The sequence below is a fragment of the Athene cunicularia genome (genome assembly GCF_003259725.1).
Source record: "Athene cunicularia isolate RWA chromosome 2 unlocalized genomic scaffold, athCun1 chr2_part1, whole genome shotgun sequence".
NCBI lineage: Eukaryota > Metazoa > Chordata > Aves > Strigiformes > Strigidae > Athene > Athene cunicularia.
The window spans coordinates 11,198,153-11,221,407 of NW_020799095.1; the positions used below are offsets into that span (position 1 = coordinate 11,198,153).

At 39.7% G+C, this 23,255-nt stretch overlaps 1 protein-coding gene across 3 annotated transcripts in view; it reads right to left on the reverse strand.

Moving 5' to 3' along the window:
- RARB (retinoic acid receptor beta) overlaps window positions 1–23,255 on the reverse strand; it is a 316,231-nt gene that overhangs the window by 61,624 nt on the left and 231,352 nt on the right. For all 3 annotated transcript variants that reach the window (XM_026842513.1, XM_026842512.1, XM_026842515.1), the window contains one exon: window positions 5,594–5,742. In XM_026842513.1, the coding sequence (XP_026698314.1) occupies window positions 5,594–5,742 (149 nt within the window). The remainder of the gene's footprint in view (window positions 1–5,593; window positions 5,743–23,255) is intronic.

Consider the following 23,255-nt stretch of genomic DNA (forward strand, 5'->3'; position numbering starts at 1 on the left):
GGGGGGGGGGGGGGGGGGGGGAGTCAGTCCTACAGAATATAGGCCTCAGTTTCAAGGTTTATGTCAATGCCTATTTTCCACACTGCTTAAAGTCTCCACAATTAAAAAAAAAAAATAAATTTTTTTTTTGAATCAGTAAGGTGTCAAACAAATAAACAGATTTTCATAGCTTAAGACCTTTGAAAAGATATTAAATGTGGCCACCCTTTTAATTTAATGGTCCCACATTAGATGTGATTTTATATGAAAACTCTGATGGAAGAAAAGCTATTCTTCTTTTATGATAAAAGCCATCCTTCTTTTATGATAAAAGCCAACTTGGGATCCCTTGGTGTTGAAGCAGATTTGTCTACATTTTTGTCCATTAGCATCAACAATAGGCAGAGAGGCACCTTGATCATTCAGACAAAACCGATGGACCGTAAAACTACCCTCTTATATGTTGCGCTGCCTTCTCTCCTGAAACTGCTCTGGCTATCTTTGCTGCCCACTGAATTCAAGCCAGGAATCCGGGCAGGACTGCCAGCAGAGGAATGCCGGTTTTGAATGCCCAGAACAAGGGACAAGGCTTTTAGAGACAGCTGAAGCTGCCAGAACACCAGCTTCTTCTCTTCGCCCACACAATGACGGCATTGTATGGGGAATCCAGCCCACTACTCTCAGTCTCCCTTTCTGCAAACCCAGCTATAATGATGAGTCAAATCAGGACCAAAGAGCTGAGCTTTCGGTGACAGCCAGCCCTATAATCACTTGTACCAGCTGGATAAATCCAAGTTGCTTGTTTTGTATGGAATTTGTTTGCGTGCTATCTAGCAACACCCAAAGATCGGGGGGGGGGGGGGGGGGGGGGAAATTTCAGAAGTCTTTAGTTGAGGTCATGAAATACATGAGTAGATTCTAAAACCCACCTCTGAAATGTCACTCAGTTTACAAAATGGAAAAGTTGTAAATAAGCTGAATATTGTCAACATATTGTATTTTACACATAAAAGGATGGACTGGTTCTTGATTTTTTCTTACAAAATACAAGTGTACTGTGAAGATCAGTCTGGTTTTGAGATTCTAATACATACACAAAGCCACTGACAGGCTATGAGACACATCAGCCTTTTGCAGCATAGCACCCAGATATAAACACAGATTGATTTAAAACACACAAAAAAATTCTGACTGCTGAATTTAACTGACCAAATTGAAAAAAATCTTGGGATGCTTCTGAAAGCTCCTAAATTTTAAGTTTGGAAGGCAAGAAGTCAGGTATTCTAAATTGATAATCACAAATTAGATTTTCTGCATGAACATATCAATAAAAACCAAGGTAGGTTAAAGTTTTTAGACAGCTCCTAAACTTTCACTGTGGTTCATAAGTGCATATTATGAAATACTCCAGCCCCGAAAAACCCTTAAAGGCTAGTATATCAAAACAAGCCACAGAACAGTCTTTCTAGTGGGGCACAGTACTGAAGACTGGTAATGAATAAAACAGAAGGATCACTTAAAAAAAAGGGTGCTTAGAATACTGAGAAAGTGTTTTTCAAAGGAGGTTAGGAGGTTGTTCCTAGGTACCTGAAAGAATAAGGTCCAAGGATGACATTGAGTGGCAAAAGGGGAAGGAAGGACAGGGGAAGGGACCAATCTAATCACCATGCAAGAAGACCATAGCAATGGTTTCACAATGAAGGCGGCTGAAGACAGATTCTGGAGGAAAAAGGACAACAAATCATGTGAACTACAACACTGCAGATCAGAAATTATGCCGTCATGGCATGATGTCTGAAAAAACTGCACACCATGAGATTACAGTTGGTGATGTCACAGAAAGAGGATGGAAAATTCTGTCTTCACGAACTCCGTGTCCAAGGTAGTAGTGAGGTGAGCAAGAAGATGTACCAGGGAAAGACCGCAGGAGAGAAGGCAGAGATGGGGGTAGCTTTGGAATTCATCCATGGCTTGGTAACAGTTGGGGGAAGACAAAATTTCTAGTGCAGTGGTTCCCAAACTGAGAATCACAGGGTCATAATCACCATCCACAGTTGTCCAAGGGCTCCTGGCTGGAAGGATCTCCATTAAGAATACACACTATATGAGCAGAATATTGCAACGACCTCTCCCACAGATCTACCATAAAACAGGTCAGTAACTGATGCTTTTGAGACAGAAAACCAAAGAACTGAACCTCCAGGAACAGCATCAGGAAATGGATAAAGAGCTGTTTAAAGAGACAAGGAATAAACAGTATGCAAAGTAGCAGGAGAATGTAAAGAGCCCTGAAAGCCAGGAAAAAGAAAGCCTGCCGAATCAAAGATAGTCATCAAACTCAAAACCTGGAGGACAGAAAGCTGTTCCTTTGCACTAGATGGAGACTACTACTGATCACTGTTACAGCAGCTTCACTAGAGCTCAAAGGAGAAAGGCAGAAGAGACAGAACAGAGAAAGAATTAGAAGAAAACCAAGGGAAAGTCAGCACAGAAAACCAAAAGGAATGGGACCCTATAATCATAGAATGGTTTGAGTTGGAAGGGACCTTAAAGATCATCTAGTTCCAACCCATATAAATATGATATGAGCAGAGTTTTCAATTTGTGTTTCCCTTGAGAAAGAAGACTGCCAGAAGTTTGAAGGGAAAGGTAAACTAGTCAGAAAGGGAAAAGACTTGAGAAGAGGCCCTCAGAGCAGATGGAGGTGTAGTGCAGGAGGAAAAAGGAGTGAATTTTTAAGGTGTAACAAAAAAGAACAGAGATTGCAAATCAGGTCAAGAAAGAAATGGTGGAAATAGGACTGAAGAAAGCGAAAACACAACAAGGTCAGAGGAAAAGAGGAAAAAGAGGAGAATTAATACTTGATTTGGCTGATATTTTAGTCTAGCTTCTTATGGCTAACATGTTTTGTGCAGCCCAGCTGTCCGTAAGCGAGGTTGCCTCTCCCCATCCCAACAGCTTTTGAACATGTTGGTCAGCTTCAGTGAAATTTTAAATCTTGAAGAAAATCAGGTTCTTTCAAATTGCACGGATATGTGTGTTCAGGTAAAGGAGAAATAAATTTGTGTTTCCTAAGTAGACAAAAGGCTGTAACATTAATTCTTCCGTATTATTTCCCCCTGATTCACCAGAGAATCAGCATGAAACTCCAGCTCCATACCAAGCAGAAGAAACATAGGCTCTCTAATAAACCTGGGTTAACCAACTAAAAGTCAGAGATCCACAGGACATAAGGCTTCCTCAGCGGCAGTGCTCAATGCTCAGTGGTTACTGAAATTTGCAAAGCAACTATCTAAATTTTTGTATGAAGAAAGTGGAGAGAAAGAGAAGCATGAAGAACTGATACTGGAAACCAAGGGTGAAGGTAGATTTGAGTACTGGCAGGAGCCTATATGGTTAGCAATAAGAACGACAAGGTGTCAACTTTCTTATGGTACAGGACCAAGAAAAAATGTATGAAAGCAAGTGTAGAGCAAAGATGAAGGAAAAGAAAAATAAACCAAACGGTTCAAAAGGGCTCAAGGGAAAAGGGTAACATTCTTCAGAGAAAGAGTAGAAACTGGCAACGTAGAGTTTTCTGAGGCTGTCTCTGGTGTTGTGGTCATGTACTGCTGTCTGCTGTCATCCAGCACGCCACTTCTGTTGACCTGAAAGCTCAACTTTCAACGGCAAATGGAGTACATGACTGTCCACCAAAGGGAACACTGCTTGACTCAGTGGTCTCATCATGTTTCTTGCCAGTTTCTGGCACTAAGGAAGTTGATTCAATCAGTGGAAGAGATTCATAAAACCCTATTCCAACCTTCTGAAGAGCTAGCATAAAATAACCCAAATATTGCCAGTCTCAAACAGTCAAGTTACTGTTTTGGAGTTATTTCTCACAGACTGACAGGTTTTGTACATAACTAATCTTTTTTTTTTTTCCCTTTTAACAGCAGCTATTGCTAAGTGCTGAATTACTCCAATTTGCAAATTAGCAAATAAGCGAACAAGATTTTTTTGTTGTTGTTGAATAATGGTTAACACATTCATACATTTTGACAAGTGTGGTCTTGCTTTAATTATTTATGAAAATGCTTTGTGGTATGCCAATAAAAGCCCTACAGTGTACTTCTGCGTATTTTTCAAAAATAATGAAGTCTTAGGGACATGTGACCTTTCTGCCACAGTCTGCAATTACGTCTGTGCTTAGAGGGAATGTGTGGGTGAGCAAATGACACCACCATTTGTGTGTTAGCATCTGAGTATGATGAGATTTCCTATTTAATTAAATCAGTTACAGCACATTCTTACCATAGTTCTTCCTAACAGACACTTAAATTCTGACAGTTTTGTAGCATCTAAAAGAAAAAAATACAGGCATGATATCCAAGGAAAGCCTCAATACCAGAAATTCTAAAACTGAGGTGAGCTTAAATAGTTACTTCCACTACTTCAGCATCTACAGCTATAAAATAGGTGGGAAACAAGACTCCAACCCTATAGCTTTTCTGTCTAATGACACAAACCCAGGACTATGATATGTCACTCACTACAAAAGGCCAATAGCATGGAAGAAGTTGCAGGTTCAAAAGATGAAGTAAAAATGGCTAACTGCACAGTATCTGAAAAATATTATTTCACAAAAATAAATCAGCAAAATACCTTTTATTAATTTATTTTCATAACTTTATATGGATATAGCACCTGTCCCATTTTCAGCATGATCAGTATCTTCACTGTACTAAGCACTACACAACTATTTTCATTTTAAGGATCAAAATCATAGGTCTTGAATTGTTAAAAAAGAACATTACACTAGGGTACTGTAACTAATAAAATTAACTATGAGAGCATCTGTCCTGTGGTAGCTTTCCTTTAGCATTTTTTGAACTATCTTCTTGCTTTCATGCATGTTGGTCACTGTGTGTACACCTCTAATTATTGCCATAAACACATGGTTTAGCTGACATTGCTTCTCTGATCTGTATCTCATCTTTAGACATTCTTAAGTTTAGAAGGGTGCATTGTATTACCACATCCTACAGACAGTCAATCCATGCTTTGACAATCACAAGCACTTGAAAAGCAGCTAGTAGATGGGCCAGCACTGTAGTGTGCCAGATTAAATTTTGCGAATACCAACCTGCCAATCCTCAAATTCCTAATCTGATTTCAAATTAGTTAGAGACTATGCCAAAAACTTCCAGAAGATCAGATCCTGCTCCCAGATTCCACCCCCTGGATACCCAGAGGTAGCAGTACACAGAAAAAGGCTGAGAGCAGCCAAAGGTCTCTGTGAGTTCTCAGAGCATACCTGACCTACAGAGGGACAATGAAGAGTCTCAGTGTTTTCACTTTATTCTTTGATTATGTCAGCATCTATGATCACATTCTCATCTTAGCCAATACTTACAGAAGTCCTTGAAAGACACACTTTGGCACAAGTTATAAACAGAAATAATTCCAGGCATGATGGTAATTTACTTGGTTTTACTCATGAATCAGAATTAATTTAAACAAGAAAGGTACAGGCATCCTTGGAGACCATCAAGTCACACCAAACTGCATTGCTTTTCCCCTCTCTAAAATGAAATGTCATCCTACAAAAGGAAAGGGAGATGACGGCACTCACCTTACATCCCTCACAAGCACTGACACCATAGTGATAGCCGGATGACTTGTCTTGACAGACAAAACAGGGCTTGTAAACACGAGGGGGTGGAAGTGGTGAAGGAGGGCTTGGAACAAGTTCCTCAGAACTGGTGCTCTGAGTTTCCACTGCTACAAAAGAAAAAAGAAATATAATTGAATTATTTATCAATTAACTTTAAATAACTGATCATTTACTGTATTATAACTATCAAACTGGCCCATATCTTTCTTTGTATAATACACATTTATTTGTCTTCCCTAGCAAAATTTATGGGGAACTAAAGTAGGGCAATCAATGACAGGACTACACGCTATAGCGATCATTTTTCATGATTCAGCTACTCATCATCACAAAAGCTTCAGCTCACTTCAGATATAGGGTTTGAATCTCTTACCAGGCTCCAAAAATGGACAACTTTGTGTCATGTTCTGGTTTTAACCTATTGAATTGGATGGGATCCGTGTGCGCACACTGGGTATCAGCCTTCAAAGAAAAACTGTGGCATCTACCCTTCCAAACAGTACCTAATCTTGAAGAGTTCTTGTATCTCTTGCTTTTTTCTACAAAAGGTAACACTTCCAACGAGCAGTTCTGCAACAGCAGGACAGCCACATGCATCAGGACATATGTACAGAGACAAACAACTGAGTTTAAGACCTGAAGTGAAAATTACCTGGGGTTTTTTTGTTTTTTTTTTTTAAATCTGTAAAACTAGCGCAACCCAGCAACACTTCCTTACCTACTTTAGGATTTGTAACATCAGGAAACCTCTCTGAGAAAGAGCTACTTACACATTATGACCCCACATCCCTTTATTGCCTTAATATTTCTAGATGGTCATTTGTTTTGAACCTGCTGAAAAGCCAGTTATCCCTTTCAGGGAAAGGACGTGAAAGCTCTACAATGCGAGATAAGACATGAGAACTACATCTTTCCAAAACATCTGCATTAGTTTTCTGTGATATGCTGTCATCATTCCTCACATTTATTGTAACGTGCAATACATTTTCATGTTTCACCTAGCCGTTTGCTGCTTCTCAGATAAATCCCTCTAACTTTTCAACAGATATACAAAAATGACAGGATCTGTGAACTCAGATCTATCCAGAAATATGAGGCACTATCAGCAGAGCTGAATCTCAAGAGTACTAACAGCAGGCCCTAAAGAATATTACTCAATGGAAAAATCTTAGACAAGATTTACTGTACATGATATTTTTCAGATTACAAATATGATACATTTGTATTAAACTCATGATTCATTGTCAACTCATGTTCTGCAGAATTCGCAGAGGGAATCACTGAGCACGATGCAACTTTTGATTACTTGTGAGAGAAGGGGCCCTTTCTGTCATATTTACTTCAGTTAATCTACTATCAACTTCAAGGACAGACATTTCTTGAGAAGAAAATAAATGTGAGAGTGAACTGTTAAAGGCTCTGATTCTAAGCAAAGAAATATCTTTCAAACGGGAACAATTTATTTATGTATCTAACAATAAGGAGACTGTGAAAAAACAGAAAAGTAAAATAACATGGCTCCATAAATTGTGACATTGATGTCCAGAACTGTACTTACCTTTTGCAGCATTAAATACTCTGAACTTTGGCAAACAAAAAATCTACAGGTACCTACTTGCACCAAAAAAACTTTAAGAATGATCATTTCTTGTCAACAATAATTTTCGGTATTTAAGAGACATAGAGAGTGCTCTGCTATTGATCTCTGCACAGCCACCCTGCTTGAATCAATAATCTATTAGTACTTTTAAATTAAAGTTAGATTCATCAAATGCCCTTGAGGGGCCTCAAACATTCCTGCCTTATTTCATGCTCATACATGAATTATGGTGGCTTCCAATCAGTCTATGGAATGGTAAAATTTTAGCTTTAAAACTCTAATACCAGCAGATAATGTGTTTCGTATTAGCTCATTCAACTCTCCCAGTCCATCTAAAAGGCAGTTTTTAGGCTCCCCATGGGAAAACAAGGTTGTGCCATTCAAATAAAACAACTACACTCCTGCAATCCCTCTGTGATTTCAGTTTGGGGAAAATAGTCTTTGAGGAATAATGCTGATAGACTCTGCCTTTTTCATGATTTCATCCTAAACAAGCACCAGCATCCAACAGTAGTGTTCAAACCATGAAACATATGTACCACAGACATCTGTCAGGCACTGGCCAAGCACCAGGAACTTGCGATACCCAGAAGAGATTAAGCAACCAGCTCAGTTCATAAATACATGACACAGCAACTGAAAAGCTGAAGGTGCCATTAGGGAATTTTTTTCTGGACTTTTTTCAAGCTGAACAGTTTGAAGAGCTGTACGAGAAGGAAAGAGCCACTGTAAACCAGAAGACCCTCCCTAAAACACCCATATATATATATATATATATATATATATATATGCGCGCCACTAAAAGGACTTAATCTACTGAATATAATACTTGCATCAGAGGAGAACTGTCTAGAGAGTTTGATTTTTTTTTTTTTTTTTTTTTAAACTGTTGTTTGGAAGACAGACAAGGGTAGGAAAAAAAAAAAAAGAGTGAGAGAGAAAGAAAACATTATCGTGGAGACTTGCCAGCCTTGACTTAGTAACCTGGCCATGACCCTCCAGCGAGTGTGTGTTTGACCCGGTCACACATGACTCTGGCTGCGTACTGTTGCTGGGTTATAATTCCCAGATATTTTTACCATATATACAACAGGTGGGGATCACAGACAACAGAAAGAGGAAAACAAAGTCCTCCCTTGTGTGAAGACTCCAATTTTCTCCCTTGCAAAGAAAACAACACAAAGCATAAGTCCTGCTACTATTTCACATATTGGCACTTGCTGTGCTGGATCGTTGTTTTACCCGGGGGTTGACGGCATGGAGGTAGAGTGGGCTGAGAGCAGGAGGACTGAGGAAGAGTCTCAGGGGAAACCATGTGCAAATGTTAATCAACGGAGAATGAATTACCAAACTGTAACATCGGAATCACAATCAAAAATCTTTCCTCATAGGGCTGGGTATGCAGTGAGGTTCAGGAGGGAATGCTTTTTATTACATGTGAACACAACATACCTGGATTAAAACAATCTGCCATATTTACTCCAGACTGAGATATTATTATCAGGATTTTCAGTACTTAAGAAAGTATGTTTTCCACATTTGATGATTTCTTTTTTATTATTTGCATCTTGCTAGCTGCACACATCCGCCTTAAAGGCATGATGTGAAATACACATAATTCTATTTTAAATCTTGATTATAATTTTTCCAGCATTAATTTTAATCAAGTCATAGTTCATCTCTACAAGACTGTCTGGACCTTAAAAAAAAAAAAAAAGGTACTATTTGGGCTGAAAGACAAAAAAACCCCACCTCTAAATATTCTAAATCTTTTAGTTCTAAAAGTTCTAAATCTTTTAGTCTGAAAAGGGGCATTCCACTTTCCACAGGGTATCAGATGAAACTTCATGCCCTGGTTTCTGCTTGAGGGTGCCCAATCCAAAATGATCCTTTTCTGTTATGTTAAAAGCTAAAAGAGTATCCCACAGGTTTTTCACTACGTGCTGCTTGGGATTCCTACAGTATGATTAAAATAACAACAAAACTAGCAAGAAGTAGAGGTTATGGAGCTCAGAAGCCCAATCTGCAAGTTCTTACTACTAATGGACAAGCTGCACCCAAGGTCACCTAAAATGTGCCCCAGACCCAGTCATTTTAAGAGCCATGCCTAGGGCACAGGCTGCTGCTGCCAACAGCTATCTCGGACAAGGTGCAAGTCCCTATAGGCACAGCTGAGTTGACAGAAGTCTCTAAAGCCAAAGTGCTTTTGCTGCTATGACTCTTGTCAGTGAGAGAGCGATAGGAACAGCTGGCTTCTGTCCTGTCGCATCTGGGGGAAGAGGGGTCCTGCTGAACTTTGCCCTCCGCCTTGTGAGTGCAAGAAGCAGTTAAGCACACTCTCTGCTCTGATATCCTTACTCTAATGAAGTTCCAAGTACAAATTTGGCCATTGCTCCACTGCAGGCAGACATACCATCAGGACAGTAATTTCTTCCCCCACCCTTTCGCATCTCATTTATTTAGACAGCATGCTATTTTGGGCAGGGTCTCAGAATATGCTGTACAGTAACCGGCGCTGCAGGATCTTCAAGCGCTACTCCAATGCAAATAATGGTAATGATCGTGATCCTGCCAAGTTAAAGGCATTTGAAAGAATGAACCTTGAAAGGCCTCCATAACCTTGAGGGGAGCTATTACTTGCAAAGCAGGTCCTCGGAGTGCTTTCATTTTAACTATTTTAGCATTTCAGTGTTAAAACACAGACTAACTTCAAAGGATGAGTCAAAAAAAAAGCTTCTCTATATTCAGCAAATGCCTTTGCTGTGTGTATACAAAGTTGTATTTGCCAACTGGAATGGCAGAAAAGTGTTTACACTCATCTGCTGCATTACCCCCAGTTTAGAACTTGGAGAGAGCGAGCTGCATCATATTCCTTCATGCCTTTCATCAACAGAATTGCCAAGTTTCAATTGCAAATCTGTAACGTTAACCTGCAGAGTCATGTAACGTAAGTCAGCAGTCAGTGGATACTGATCTTGGCCATACAAGAGCAGTATAGTCCTTTGAAACCTTTATTCATAGCAGGTGATTAGGGCCAGGAAATAAAGTTCAGCATCCTACTACCAGCATAGCAAAGCTATCCAGATTTGTTTGCAGGAAATCAGAAGACAACAGCACCTCTCTTTTGGTTATCCTTCTGTTCCAGTCTCGTAAGAGAATTTCTGTTCTTTAGCAGCTAACTTCTTCGTTTGTAGCACAGCTTTTATTATTCCCATAAATAACCTCTATCAGTTGTCCAGTGAAGGGTGGGGATCTTTTCTGGAACATACTTTTCCATTATGCCACAATCTAGCCTCTTAATTAATCCATTTGTTAAGCATGCAAATTCAGTGACCTGACTTTACAGCACCATTTATTAAAGCACTCCATGGGCCCCACCTGCCAGTGCATCTTCCCTGGTGACATTCCTGGACAGATCACAGACAGCCTGAGAGAGTCTCCCCACCCCGGGCCCCACTGTCCCCACCACGCAGCACAGCCTGCAGCACTTCTGGACCCGCAGTATTTAGCAGCATTGAAAGATCCTGCTCTCTTCTACCTGTCTGATCTACAAGCATGATCCCTGCCCCTTCAGTATGTGAATATCCCGTGGGCATTCATATTTTTACCTTTGTAACACCTAAGCGGGATAATGGAAGAGCTATTCTTACTTTACAGATGGGAAACAGAAGCACAACCTAAGAGCTTGATTTGCTTGGGTCTTAAGTCCCTACAAAAATGCAAGCAGTACCAAGATAGGATTTTCAACAGCAGCCAACAACCTAGCTGTAGCCCTAGCACTATAGCTATACGTGCCTTGTGTAAGGTTATACATGGGATACATGACAGACCAGGGAACTCAATTAAGACTGTGCTTGATCCCTCTAATGTGAAGGCTCCAAAGCACCCCCAAATCTATGTGTGCACCCTGCTCACCTGGTGACTGTGTGATAGGCCAGGGGCTGAGTGCCTTCTGCCTCTGAAAGCTACCACTACTGCTGCTGGAGGGGAACTCGGGAAATGACGAAAAGCTTGTCTTCATTTTCTGATCTCCACGGCCAGCTAAGAACCAACTTTCTATAAGACTACCCCACCATAAATACAATCACACAGGAATGTCCCAGCAGGCAACAGACCTGCCAAGATATAAGTCTGAATCTACCAGGCTAGTCTTATATATTGAGCACATAAGATCTAGAAATCACCAATATGCCTTGACCGTGTATTTCCGAAGGAAAATAGCCCAAGACCTTTTTCTGAAGCTGCTCCATCATTTTGCTGCATCCCACAGGAATTCTGTGGTAGAGACTGCAACCACCTCTGGTGCTTCTCCCAGTAAAGCCAGAACTTCTGGCAACTACATATTCTACACACATATTTACCATAGCTAGAGTAAAGGACAATGAGGACGCTGCAGCTGCTCTGTAAGAGCAAATTCATATTCTGTAAGGTTTGCTCAGGAGGAATTTTCAAACAGGAGTAAGGTTTATTCTGGTTCTCAATGCCTAGATCTCAGGCACCAGCTCCACTAAACCCAGGGGTAGTATGTGTAACTAATACAGGAGATCTGTGTTCACGTCACCTTTTCAAAGAAAATTATACTGTTATACTGGTTATCAGGTTGTTGTTTGGTTTTTTTTTTTTTTTCTTAACAGTGATATCAGCAAAGCAGTTCTACATTTGACTTTATGTATCCCTATAGCCAGAGAGATGCATTTACACCTGAGCAAACGTGGAAGGCAGAAAGCTTGTCAGGATTAATTATATCAGGAACAAGAACTGCGTCTGGTTATACCTGTGTTACTCTCAGGACAGCAAGACTTAATGATGTGCTAGTAACTGAGAACAGGAGTGTCTTTCACTAAATAAATGGCCAGGCAGACACCATGAGGGAGTCAGGGTGAAAGTAAGTGTACAGACAGGATGGCCGGAGGGTTTGGCAGGCACGGCAGAGTTTACAGGGCAGCAGCTCATCACTTTGTATTAGGAGCCTACCTTCAAAATGAAAAAGAAAACATGTTAAATGAAAAAAATAAATCGTACGGAAAACTGAAGAAAAACATCCGAAAGATGCTAGCTCTGTAGTTTTTTCAGGTCGTTGATTTTCTGCCTGGCCACTACCATGCAAAATTGCATCAGTCTCAAGTGAAAATTCCGCACTGCAAAACTAAAAAAATAGGATCTTCTTTTAAAAATGTATATAATTGTGCTATCACCTGTGTGAAGTTAGATTTTCCTTTGAAAATGAACTTTTTTTTACAATTCAGGCTCTGTTTGCTTTATCAGTGAATTCCCAAGGTCAGATCCTCATCTGGGGTAAAGCGGTGTAGGCAAAGCAGCAACAGAAATGTAGAGAGGGTGAGAACTCTGGCCTCTTTATTCTTTATTTATGAAAATGGAGCCTATTTCTGTGGCCTATTGATACAACTGTATCATCACAAATTCAGCATGTTTCCCTGCAGGATCAAAAATAAGAAAAAAGGCTCATTGTGAGGGACAAAACACTTAAAAATAAAAGGGGTCAGATTATTTTTTCAGATCTGTTCACAGTGCTGTCACTTCACTGATTCCAAGAAAGACTCTTGACTTGTAAACATAAATGGGAGAAAACTCAGATCCAGTATCTTCAACAACAAAAAAAATGCAAGGGAAATGAAATACTTACTATAATCTTTACACACAACCAGATATTTTACTAAGTTATAAAGCCTCAATTTATAGTTATTAAATGCTTTACAGTGTTTTGAGGACTTTTATTTTCAAATCTTTTCAAGCATCGAAACAGAATAATTCCGAGTATTACACTAAAGGAATGATTTTATTCTTCAAAATTCACCTCCTATCCAAGTTTGTATTAGTTTTTGGTATTACTATGTCTGCCAAATAAATTTTTTTATTTTCTATATATTCAGCATGTTCTTATGACACCATTCATCATGACTTTTTACTGTGGTTTGAAACCAGAAAAAAAAAAAAGTGTTTTAGTATCTTTAATCACATAATACTATTATACAGTTGTTCAGTACCACATGGACAAAATAAAACTCTTGTGCTCTATTTGGAAAAACGTGTAAAAGTGACTTGCTGTGTCATATTTTACATGTCTTTTTATTTCTCAAGCTTTAGGACCGTTAATTCAGAACATTTTGATCTTTAGGTGGTTTTAAATCTTAAAATTAATAGAGTGACTCAACAAGAGCCAATTCAGTGATCAAAACTACTTCAAGTAAGTATAGTAGCCGTTAAAGTGCTTATCATCCCAATTAATTTGTATTACAGCCACACTGCTGGATATCACTAATTGATTTATGTACCCTCCTTTCTATACCCATTTACAAGGGCAATTATGAACTCCATCACATATGTTTAAATGGGTTACATTAGAATAATATCTAGAAACTAGACTGCTGATCTTAAAATCTTTAAGAACAGGTAAATTTCTTCATTAATGGGTATGCTATCAATCCACTACAAATGGCCTATAACCTTTAAGGTGGTACATGGTACTAATATTTCACTTTTCATGGGCAGTTTGGGGTTGACTCCAATGATGAGCTCCACTGCTATTTTTAATTGTTTTTAAAATTGCGTATTATAGGCAGCAATAAACACTTACAAATTAGTATTATACCATCCACAGCTTTCTGCAAGGCATGGTTTCTATATACAAGTTAAAACGCATACATCTGTAAATAATAAGTATAAGTATGCTGAATTTAATGAATAAGGGCACTAAAAGAAATTGAACAGTAGGGGTTCAGCAATTAGAGTAACTGCCCATTTTATTAAAAATGTATTGTTTCCAGCCTTCGCTTTAGAAGGCCTTTATTGTTCTGCTAATTCTAAGTTTTGATTTCCTTAGAAAAGGAGGTCTAATTCCTTATTTTCTTTGACAGCCCCCTGTCACACAGCCCCTTGCCTTTTTTACAAGGCAATGGACAACTGTGAAGCTTTGTATCTCTTTGTTTGGGATCTTGCTCTCGGGCCCTCGGTGCAGACCTCTTTTTGGCATTATGCCACCCAGAGGTACGATTCTTTATGGAGTACGGTTTCATCCCAGCTTCCTTGTGGGATGAAACCTGCTGAACTAGCAAACCCCAGGCAGTCACCCTCTAGCCCTTTCCCAGAGGTTATCAACCCTCTGACAGAGCGGGTGGATGAGCACGTGTCCAGCTTCCCAACCACACCGCTGCAAAACAGGGCCATTTGCTGAAGCTGGCAAGGCTCCGGGCTGTGAAATGGAGCCATGCATTTCCTCCTGCCATGCAGCAGCAGCTTCCTGCAGAGAACAGGGTGGTGCACAGACTGGGAGAAGCAAAGGCAGCTTCATAAACAAGGCAGATATCCCAGGGCGCATCTCCCGTGCCCCTAACATTACTGTAGTGAACCTCTGGGGTACCTCTGCTTGTATATAGATACTTTACATCCACGTAGCTTAATTCCCGAGTAAGTGTTAAGACCTTCTTTACACTAGCCTAACTGCACCCGCATTGCTGCACTGCTGCAACTGTGGGGGGTATAATTAAAACAATACATTATTTCCATTTAGACATGACATAACAGGATAAAATGCCTTTCATCGCTTGAGCTCACCTGCAACTAGAAGGGCAGACCAACCAAAACTTAACATTTCTGACATCCTCCAGCACACACACATTTCCAGCATCTGAGACCAAAACAGGGATAAACTCTGTCCTCCTTCATCCCCTCAGCATGCCAGACCAGGACAATGCATTACTAAGAGCAGCTCACCTCAGCATTTCTGATGCTAATGTAAGAAATTCAAGTTTATGGAATACTTAAGAACTGAGCATCACCAATATCTTTTGAGAGGAAAAGTAAAACATACAGTTTATCAAGCCATAATGCTTGCCTGAGCAGTTTTTCACTATTTCTGAATTGAATACCTGCCAGCCAAAAGATAACGCAGTGCGGAAGGTACCACGAAAAACTAAGACACTACCAGATTTCCTTTCCTTATAATTCAGTCCTTGACATTGCGTTTAATAGGTGCATTTTACTTTCTGCCAGTGCGGTTACCCTGGCAAACATCCCTCTGCCCCTTTCACAGTAGGTGCAATAGAAGCTGAAAGCTGGGGAGGAGCTCTGTGTCCTAGTGCCAAGCAGTAGTAACACTGCAACTGTGTCTCTGAGCGTATCTCCACTCTCTGCCTAGAAGACCACAGATCAATAAAATAAGACAGTCACAAGAGACTGGAGACAAGATGAGTACCATGACTGGAGAGCACTTTTTCCAATATTCTGTTCTATTCTCCACCTGAAGTGGATTTTCCTATTAAACCCTTGGAGTGTGGAATGTTCATAATTTTACCTGTATGTTTCCTGTCAGTACCATTCTCACTCGGAAGAAAAAAAATAGGCATACACTGTACTGTGGGCAAACACGTGCCAGGAGTATTTCCTAGTCACCTGGTTTTTCTTATTCAATATCTACCTTCAGTCAACAGTGACTTGGGGTTTTTTTGCCCAGAGAAGCTGTTCACAATTGACTGCAATAGCCCAGCCTCATAAACAGGGAAAATGTCAACTGTACTTTATACAGAATACAACAGAAAGGAAGTATTCTCTTTCCAAAGAGCTGGACAAGCAGCATTCAGTCCTGATACCTGATGTCCCAAGAAATGTAAGGCAAAGCTTATGCTTTGAAAAAGGGAAGTTACCTTTTTCAAGCAAGATTCAATTCCAGAAGATTTCTGTCTACTGTGCTGTAATAATTTTAAAATGTCTACATTACAATTATCCAATATTACACATATGCATTTAAGTACGTTTCACAAAACATACTTTTTTTTTTAGGGGAATAACCTCTTCTGCCATGTTTGAGAGATTTCAGCCATCATTTTCTATAGAAATTAGGCTCATTTTTACAAACGCTTTTCCAGTTTTCATGGTTGGAAAGATGCGTTATTAAATGTAAATTTCATTCAGTGCTATCTTCCCAAATTTGCTGAAGGACAGCTTTAGTGCCTCCGCTGATATCAAAAGGATTCTAAAGCCACACCAAAGTATTACTGACAACATACCGAGGCTATTAAAAAAAAATGTGAATAGTAGTGAAATTGTCTGTAAGACTATCCATTTCACTCTAGGGTCCAGAAAACCTCCAACCTGTGGCACTACTACTTCATGAAGTGACTGTGACAAGGCAGAGCATCCAATTTAAGGAATCAGTAAAATATAATGGCATTGGGTTGTTAGTTAGAAATCACTGCTTTTAATTTCTTAGTATTTGCACAATTCTGACGACTGTACAGCAGCATATAATTGCCTCAGACTGTAATATATCTAAGAAAGCTTTCCACAGAACAAGTTTAGTATGTATTCCTTTACTTTTCTTTCTAAGGTCTAATCCTGTTTTGTCTCTCATTACATGGGCCTCTTGGAAATTTTTGGAAATCTTATTAGTTCTTTTTCCACACTTTAACCCACCAGATATGACATGCTTGCATCCAAAGATGACAATCTGTAAAAATAATAATTTAAAAAAAGAGTAACCTGTGAACTCAAGAGATCCTCTCAGAAAACTCACCTCTGACCAGTTAACCCTGGGTTGAATCCCTATACGCAATCCCAGTGCACGGACAATCCCAGCGGGACAGGGGAACATTTTGGAAAGCTCTCACACCACCCAGACACAGGGGAGACCCCGCTGTTTCACAGCACCCCCGGCATTTGCAAACCAGTTTGCCTGATCACTGCTTTCTATTGTTTCCTGAGATAAGCAGGGCCCTAGTGAACAATTAAAGCTTTCAATAAATAATCTGTAAGCACATTCATTTGATTTACTGTTATTTGATACAGCAGTTAGTTTCAATGGGGCAGTTACTATTGATCACATAAAGTACTACAGACAAACATGAAACACTTCCAGAACTCCATGGATTATTACTCTTTATCTGCCACTCATCTGGGTTACTTGTAATGGTTGCGAAATTTAAAATCAATAACAACAATTAGTGTTCTGTATACTCTCAGGAATGAATCATGTGAAATATGTTTTGTTACAAAAATGAAAGGCTGGAGAGCTTGCAAACATGACAGACCCTTGCAAGTAGCAAAACTCTAAAATAATTTCTCTTGGAATTATGAAGTGTCCAATAAAGGGGATAAAGAAAAAATACAGGTATTTTAAATGCCCCTGCAGGCATACACACAATTATAAAAGGGTATTGGTGAGATTTTAAAAGTAAATTAAAGAGATTTAGGAATACAACTTTCAACTAAGCTGGTGAGGAAGAGGCACCGATTTTTTCCTTAGAAAATTCCACTAGAATTCCTACAATTTCATACTCCTTGACCTCTACAGGAGTTTTGGGTTGCTAACAATGGCGGGACTTGAAGACATCGGAAAAGGTCTGACTCCTCCCACTAGCTTTTACTGGAGAGTCTATCACCAGGAAAAAAAGATGAATGAAAGCAATGTAAGAAATGAGAGCAAAATCACAGAAATCATAGAACAGTTTGTGTTGGGAAGGACCTTAAACACCATCTAGTTCCAACCCCCCACCATGGGCAGGGACACCTTCCAATAGACCAGGTTGCTCAAAGCCTCGTCCAACCTGGTCTTGAGCACTGCCAGGGAAGGAGCAGCCACAGTGAAATTAAATATTAAATTAATAAACCTAGAAACTGATTGTAAGGGATATATGTTGAAAAACACCTTCTCTCTTAGCTTCGGAGTCTATATAAATTGTCAATTTAATGAAATGCATGGAAATAACAGTATTTTGAGATCTCTGCTAGAGTAATAATTCTAGATAATTAAAATGCAAAGCAATAAGAGAAATGTTTTATCATTAAACTGTAACCAGAGCTCCGTGTGAAATCATCCATTCAGAAGACTTGTTTTTCATCAATTATTTGTTATTTATCTGATGTAAATATAAGAAGGTCTAATTAAAATGTATGACTTCTTATGCAGCTTCTTGTCATTAAGACCAATGAAAGCATTCTGAAGACCATAATGAAATAATTATGTTTGCCTTTAAGAATCCTCTTCAACAACACATGGCAGTACTACACTAAATTAAAACATCAGGAACTAAATTTCTCTTGCATCTATTTCCATTTTCACTAATTATACCCCCAAGCTTTCCAACAGACCAGGCCCTAAAATTCTTTTGAAGCTGAAACAGCCTAAGGAACAGCAGTCGCCTTTTCATAGTAATGGACTTTGATGAAGAAACAAAGGTAATGTAGCCCTGGAAACATTAATATTTCAAATAGAGTTATCATGTGAAAATATGTGTTTATTTGAAAAACGGGGAAAAGATTGTTGGTAAGGAGCCAAATACGTGTTCCAGGGAAACTGATACTCTGATTTAATCTCATTTAATTGCGTCATTCCTTCCTCACCTCTTTTCGTCAGAGTATTTTCTTATTCTGCACAGAAATTAAGGTTAGGGAAAACATAACAAACACAGCATTATTGGGCAGTGTCGGTGTATCATGCTTTAACTAAGGTCCACTTTCACATTTTGGTAAAGGTGAAAACAGCCCCTGGGAACAATTGCAGTGTTCATACTGGACTCCATTTCAGGGAGAGGGGAACAGCTATTTTTCCAAACCACCTCCAGACAGGCAGTGCTTCCTAACACAGAGCTTGTACTTCAACCATGAAGTCTTGCAGGACCTCTCCAAAACACAGAGAAAGGAAAGGATTCGGATAAGAAAAAAAACACAGAAGGATGTGAGTCAGCTCTGACTTCTTGCAGGCAGCCAGAGGCTTCATTTCAAAACTTCGGAGAGATAATGGATCCTTCTTGGCATGGTTTCAGAGAAGTCAATGTGGCAATACATGCAAAGCATAGAAGGACGCGCGGTTCACATACCTAACCTGCATAGCATGTGACAATATGCAAAACTAAAAAAACACAGCTGGAATGCGCTCTCCAAATGGAGAGATGAAGACTAAGGTTTACTGGGGGACGAGGACTTGGGAAAAGTATATTCTTCAGTTAGGCCCCCTCATCAAAGACACTGCATAAATATCCAAAAGACGTAGCTGATTTGCCATTTGTTCTGCATTTTACATCTCAGTGTTCTAAGTGTGGGGTGAAAACAGAAGGATCTTTCAGAAAAACAGATCTCTGAGACTTTTCATCCAGCCACTTAAGGAGGACCTGACATGTACCCTGATCCATAGGTAATAAAATTTCTTCCTCAAATTAATAAAAAGGGGAAACTCGAACAGCAATGCAAAGGAACACTCTTGAAAGTGAGGGGTAAGAAAAGAAAGACCAAAAGTTGAGAGGCAGAAGCATGAAGAAGTGCTTACAAACACACACACACACACACACACCCCAGGACCTGATCTTAACAATGAAAAACCTGACATATGTGACTTTTTTTAGCCAGTCCCTTGACTTGTGCCCCAAGCCAAAACAGCAGATTGGTGGATCAGTGCTCTCTGCTAGGAAGAGAAGGTTTGTGGAGAAGATAGGATCTTTGATTAGAGCAACCCAGAGAGTTGTGCAAAAACCCTCAGAGTCCAGCTTTGCAGGAGGCACAGGCACCTCCCTGCGCCTGAACCAGGGTCCTGGGGAAAGCATCCGCCTGCGGATCAACTGCCTCAGCGGCCGCAGTCCTCACCAACGGGAAGGTTTGGGCAGGTATCGCCAGATGGCACTGTGACACAGTTTTCTAACTCCTTTTTCTTTGTGTGCGAGTGAATGTTCAGTCTTGGAAAGACAGGCAACGCTGGTCTTCATTGTGGGTTTTTGGGTACGAGATGAGGAATGAAAGAGGCGTTCGGGAGATGGAAAGAGGTGAGCGGCAGAGGAGCCTGCTCCCTGTCCCCATCTCTGCCCGCAGCCAGTCCCTGAGCAACAGTGCTGGGGGCAGGACGCACCGAGACTCCCGAGAGCCCAGCTATGGCTGCACCCTGCCTGAACACCTCAATCCCAGATTGGGATCTGTGAACAAGTGAAATATTTAAATCACCTCAGACGCCTTTACATACACTTATGCAGGAACCCAGGAATCCTCTTGGTATCAGTCATCAGCAGGCAGATGAATGATTCTGGTACAAGACTGGAAGATGACGATGAAGTCTCATAGGAAAAGAGATACAATACACCTCTATGTGATGTGCTGCTGCACCACCAGCCTGCGTGGCAGAGAGGACCACTGGAGTGGTGTAATGGCCATTTCAGGAACTCACCACAAGCTGTGTTCAGATAAAAAAAAAATAAAAATCACAGGATTCAAAAGACTTTTTGTGTTATTTGACTGTTTTCTTGTGGGTTTGTTTTGGTTTTGGTTTGGTTTTTTTTTTTTTTAAATTGAATCATTCCTGCCACTCTTTGTATCTTATGGGCACAAATGGCTTTCTAGGATTGGAACAGTCACTGAAGAAAATCTGAGTTAAATCTAAGTCGTCTCTGGTTGGTGCAACACCAGGCAACTTGTTTAATTGTTCCACACCTCTACTAAATATCTTTCAAAGGAAAATGATTCTTCTTTCTTCCTAAGAAGAAATGTTGGATGCTCATTGTGCTGAACATCCAGCACAATGGCATAAGCTTTTTACTGGTATTTTGTAAAATAACAGGTACATAAATACACTAAAGGGTCATTCATATGGCCACTCTGTATCTGAACCTCTTATTAAAATCAAGGGTGGAGTCCTGAGTGCATTAAATACTTCACCAGATAAGGCTCTAAAAGACAAAAATATACTTAATTTGGCATTTTATTGCTCAAAGATCCTTGCTAAAAATACAATGTGAGCCTAGAGAAAAATATTATGGTTCAATAGAAAGAGATCCTCCAAACCATTAAAAGAAACTAAGTGGTGCTAAAAAATCTCTTTGCTGCAAGAATTTTCTCTGCTTTTTTTCTTAGGGGATGCACTTAAGAGTATAAAATATAAGTCACTGAAAGTGCATAAACCAGAAATCCCTCCAAACTATGGACAGACTTTAACATCATGTCCTTAGTGGTGAAGATCCAGAGCACTCTGAGAATTTATAAATACTCATTCAAGCTTTAACCTATTAAACCTACACAAGTGTCACTCGCACGTGTATATTTAACTTACATAGTTTTATAATATTCAGTTTATATATGGTATAAGCAGGGGAAAGAAAAATCACCTTGTCCAAGGGGAACAGAAGGTATATTATATACTCTGTGTCTAGGATCCTTTACACAGACTTGCTGGATTATATTTCCATCTCTCCTAACAAAAGTATTTGAAGAAGTTGCAAGGCTCAAACAGAACACTAACAGAAAGTGGGGTCAGTTATATAAGGGCTGACATTAGTTTGTTAAAAGTTTTTTTCCTACTCACTCCCAAATAAAGGGACAAAGAAGTGAACATTGTGGGAATGTGTTTCTAAACCACATGATATCCTTATCAGATTGTCATGTACAAGGGAGGTTCTCACACAGGGACCCCATGCTGGTGAGCTGCCGAGAGCTGCCCCATCACATGATGCAAGTTCTCCGCTCCTATTCAGATTACTGAAATGAGCTGAAGGAAGCTAGATTTCCCCCTCCTCCCCCACCAAGCAAAATGCACAGCGACCACAGTCATATTAATTTGCTGCCACTGGGAAAACAATCCCGAGCAGCTGCTAATGATGAGTGAGTATATAAAGTTAATCTAGCTATTAAAATCTATACCACAAGTTTGAAACTGTCTTGGATTAATATCTGATGAGCAAACTAATTTAATGCAAGGAAGCAAACAGAATCGGAGGAATCCGAGAGTCAGACCAAATACAGGGAAAAAACACTCGTTTGACTTGTAAATTTATAGGAGAGGAATGTATTTTTAGAACCAAGTTCTACTTTGTCTTCTTAAGTGTCTCTCCACTGTTAATGTTGTAAACTCTGTCACTGAATTTACTTTTTCATTAGTGTGGGGGAAGTGGGAAAGTCATTTCAAAATTTTTAATATTAAATGAAGGTTCTAAATAGTATTTGGTCACATAAATATGCGGCCTGTTTTAAAAAGTGCTGAGGGAGCTCCTAGATGCTCAGCATATTTGGAAATGAAGCCATGAAATGCGGATTTAGGATGCTAACTTTAGGCTACTGTTTCTGACATTCTTAACTTTTGGAACACATTTGCTCATACAACGATGGATTAATAAAATCCCAGATCTCAGATTATTTGTAAAAAGACACTTTAAAATCCATGGGTTTGGATGAAAGTTGTTTACGGATTACAATTAAGAGAAACAGCTTAGATTACTGTGACCGAAAAACTGCACAGAAGAATCATTCCCACATGATACTAGTTTGTTTATTTTGTACCTAGAATATGTTTCTCATAAAAAGCAAAAGCAGACGAAAGACATTACTCTCAGTTTGCCTGATAGAAAATCCACTTTTGCTACCCTTCTGCCTATATGTTTGCTTGCAGTACAGAAAAATGATTATTCTGTCACTTTGGAATAGTTTTGAGCATTTTGTGACTTGTATTTTCATGGTTCCATTTAGTTTGAAAGGGCTTAGATTTCAGCAAGAAGTGGCATGGGTCACACTGCATGGGGACAGACTTCATGCACATGAGCAAAGGTCAAAATCAATCATAGCTTTGTATTTCCAGGCCTATTACTTTTGGCAGTTTACCCTGCCAAAAGGGGCTAAAATATTTGCTTCCTAAAAGGAGTAAACATCAATAGGGGGCAGGAATATAATCAGCTTCTCAACCATGCTGCAATGAGAAATGAGGGAAAAGTATCTCCTCCTCGCTGCAGCCACTAAGCCATCTAAACCTTAGATGCAACATTTTTAGCAAAAAGTTGAAAGATTTCACAGCACAGTGACTTGAAAAGGACAATAGGCCTATTTAGGCAATTATATTAGGCAGGCTTTGTTATTAGGCAGCCCTGCTCAGTCCCAGAAAGTCTGGATAATCAAAAGTGTCCAAGTACAGGAAGGGGAAAAGTACAACCCCACCCTCCCGCATAGCCGCTGCCAGGACCTCTGGATTTGAAGGGTAAAGTCTATTTACCGAAGCTCCTTGGCCATTTTATACATCAACTGATATCCTTCCTCATGGGGCTG